The sequence below is a fragment of the Varanus komodoensis genome, unplaced genomic scaffold (assembly GCF_004798865.1).
Source record: "Varanus komodoensis strain SLA01 unplaced genomic scaffold, ASM479886v1 scaffold2780, whole genome shotgun sequence".
Classification (NCBI taxonomy): Eukaryota; Metazoa; Chordata; class Lepidosauria; order Squamata; family Varanidae; genus Varanus; species Varanus komodoensis.
In genome coordinates this window covers 11,885-15,489 of record NW_025335721.1, presented here as the reverse complement: position 1 = coordinate 15,489, position 3,605 = coordinate 11,885, and the positions used below count along the sequence as shown (strand labels likewise).

At 53.1% G+C, this 3,605-nt stretch overlaps 1 gene segment (V, D, J or C); it reads left to right on the top strand.

Annotated features, from left to right (window-relative positions):
* The first annotated feature begins 792 nt into the window (after positions 1-792).
* On the top strand, positions 793-3,302 carry LOC123025547. The segment is given in 3 exon segments: positions 793-1,177; positions 1,592-1,921; positions 2,808-3,302. Coding segments are annotated over 3 exon segments (1,059 nt in total).
* The last annotated feature ends 303 nt before the right edge of the window (positions 3,303-3,605 follow it).

The following is a 3,605-nucleotide window of genomic DNA, read 5'->3' as shown; positions in this document are numbered from 1 at the left end:
TAACCCAAGCATGACTTTTTAACACAAGCAAAAGTTTTAACTTATAGGTAAGAAATGGCCCTTGCCCCATGAAACTGATGCTCTGCATGAGGGGCGTATACAGGTGGGGGGTGGGGTGACACGGTCCAAGCTGTTAAAAGAAATGTTGCGGGGGGGGGGGGGCTCAGAAGCAAGATTTCAGTGGCAAAGGGTCAAGTTGGAGCAACATCCAAACACAACTTTTCAAATACTTGCCAGGTCAAATTGGTTTCTAAAGCATGTTACATAATAGAAAGAGCTAATGTGCTCTGGATTTTTAATGTGACTAATTGCCACATTATTCTTGTAACATTGTTGTCAGTGTAGTGCATACACCCACTTTGGGCACTTTGGGCACCCGTGAGCCCCTTGAAGCAGTTCCATCAGTTCCCAAAATGCAAAAAGAGTAAAGTAATCAACAATCCGAGATTCCTGTGGCTTCTGCAATGTTGAAAGGAAAGGCAGTGAGCAATGATCCCACACTCCATTGTACAGAAGTGGGCGAGGGAGATCCCCAAAGTTGTAGGGAGTGAAGGGAAGTTTGAGGACAAATTCCAGGAAGGAGAAGGAATGACCTTGATGGGAAGGTCAGCCTGCCGAAACCCTTGGAAGCCACGTGGAAAACGGGCAGGAGGAATGGGAATAACAGAGAAACATGGACAGGCACCTTCCAGTCTCCCAAATCCAGAGATTTCTTCATCTCTGCCTCAGAGCTGCCCTTCCTCTTCTTTCCCACCCTATTTGTCTGCCTATAAAAGGTAACATCATGCTCCACCTGGATCCCTTAAAATGGAATTCATGCCCCATATAATTGCTTTCCCTGCAGGCGGCCCAGCAAAAGAACCAGTGCCCCCAGAGGTCCAGCTGCTCCATTCCTCCTGTGACTCCAGATCTGGGGATGCCGACATTGAGCTGGTGTGTCTCATCCAGGGCTTCTACCCCGAGGATCTGGAGGTGGAATGGTTGGTGGGCGGGAAGTCTGGTCTCTTGGCTTCCCGGACAGACACTCCCAGGAGGGACGATACCGGATACACGTTCAGCACCACCAGCAGGGCCAACGTAAGCCAGGCTGATTGGCTGGAAGGGAATACCTACCACTGCCAGGTGACCCATCCAGCAACGCAAACTACATTGAAAAGCACAGCCAAAAGATGTGAAGGTAAAACTGGGGATTCAAGTTGGACTTGGTTGTATTTTGATGTGTGGGTCTGGATTGGAAATGAACGCGGTGGTGGGGCGGGCTCCATCCAGGGGGCTCGGGGTCATTTCAGCTGCTACTCCTATCTCAGTGTAGATAGAGCAGAAATGCAGAATATCTTTTCAAATATAGCAGAGAAGTGTTATGACAGTTCCGGTACACGGGTAGTTTTATGGATTGTTGTGATCCTAATAAAGAAAGGAGGGAGGGAAGGAGAGAGGGAGAGGATAGGGAGGCTGGATTGGTGAGCTTGAATGAGCTGCCTTCTAGGCCTCTTCTATGAAAAAAAGAGCAGGAATTGGGTCACGTGCCCTTAAAAGGAGGCAAGAAGTGCAAAGGGCGCCATTATGCTTAACCTCAGCTTTGTGTCCCCAGCTACCAGTGGCTGCCAGTCCTCTGGCATTAGCACATACATCAGACAGCCAACCCCAAAAGACCTGTATGTGAACCGTACCCCCAAGATCCTGTGTGTGATGATCAATCTGGTGTCAGAAGAGGGGCTCAGCATCACGTGGTCACGAGAAAAGCAGGGACCCCTCAACCCTCAACCACTGGATGTAGAGGAGGAACTGAACGGCACCTATACTGCCATTAGCACATTGCCTGTCACTGTTGAGGAATGGTCCCTTGGGGAGAGATTCACCTGCACCATGCAGCACACCTCCTTCTCCGCTCCAATCACCATGACGACTTCCAAGAGGACAGGTGAGAGGGAGAGAGGACTGCTCTCCATCTGGGCTGGTGGCCTCATTCTCCAGCAGCCTCCAGGGCAGGGAGGAGAGTACTAAAACGTGGTATATCTGGGAGCACCCAGGAGTCACTGTTGAGGATCGAGGGCTGGAGACATCAGACACCTCCAACCTGGTGCTACTCAGGCTGATGCCCACTGGCTTTTCACCCTGTTTGCTGGGCAGATCGTGACCCTTCCAGGCTGCGGGTGGTGGCCTTTGGGTCTATAGCCCCATTCATTTACTGCGCAGGGCGATTGGTGGTGCGTAAAGTGGGAGCACAGTCTTCCAACACAGGATGTGCAGGCCCAACCCTCACTCGAGGCCCCAGGCTTATCTGGGGAGCAGCGATCCAGCTGGCCTGGCGGCTCCATAGCCATGTCGCTGCAGCCCGGATATGCCCAGGGAGCAGAGTGAAAGTGAGCCGGGAGACAGATAAGGTGCCCCTTTTTCAAAATAGCGGTTGTCCCACTGCTTATCAGGAGAATGATGCAGGGCAGGGACTGACCGGCTGCTCCCTGGGGTGCCAGTCCCCACAACAGAGCTACACGGGTTCCTGCCCAGGAGGGAGGATGCAGGAGGACTCTGGGAAATGCGCAGGTCAGCCCTGTTCCTGTGACCTGCCAAGAGAGGAGATGAGAGAAAAGCCACCACAGTTGCACCCTGCAGCTCCACAGTCCATCCCGAAAACTCATCCAGGAGCTCCACTGTTTGTGAGAGCACGGCCATAGGACCTTTCGGAGGCCCCCCATTCCTTCCCCTCCAGGCCCCCAAGCCCCAAGTTGCTTCCACTGACTTGGCCTGACTGACTAACCGCTGTCTTCCTCCTTCCTCTCTTATCGTTCTCTTCTACCCTCCAAAAGAACCAAGCAGGGCTCCCAAGATCTACCTCTTCCCCCCTCACCATGAAGAACTCACAGCTCCTCAAAAGCAATCTGCTGGCGAAGCAACAGTGCATCTCACCTGCCTGATTGTCAATTTCATCCCGAGGGACATTTCTGTCCAGTGGCTGATGAATGACAATGCCGTGCCTGAAGATCACTATGTTAACAGTCCTGCCATGAAGGGCAACCAAGATGGTGCATATATTATGTTCAGCGGACTGCAAATCGATCAAGCAGCCTGGGAAGCTGGCAATGAGTTCACCTGTATGGCTGTTCATGAAGGCTTCGAGGAAAAGATCAGCCAGAGGACCGTGCAGAAAAGCTCGGGTAAAAAGTGAAGAAGACTCTAGCTCAGCCTTGTGGCCCCTCCGCCTGCCCCGGATTTGTCTCTTGTGTTGCCAGACCAGGCCTTTGTAAATATGTGCCCCCCGTGCATGTCCAGCCGCAGGCTGAATAAAAGTGCCCCCACTCAGACCGAGCCCCCGCTGTCATCTGTTCCGGGATAATGGGTGGCTCTGGAGGGGTGGGCTCGGCAAGGGAGGGGGTGGGGAAGGGTCGGGGTCACTGTGAGGGTCAGGGTCGGGGTCAAAAACAGAGCCGAGGCTTCAGCCTGAGCAGGGAAGAGATGCTCTGTGGCATCACCGTCCCTGCATCCCATGCTGAGGCCAAAGGCTTCAGGGGCCCCTGCACGCGGTCTTGCTGCCTTATCCTCACAACAGCCTGGTGAGGCAGTTCGTGAAAAAGGAAACTTGTTCAAGCCACCAGTGAGCTTCCTAC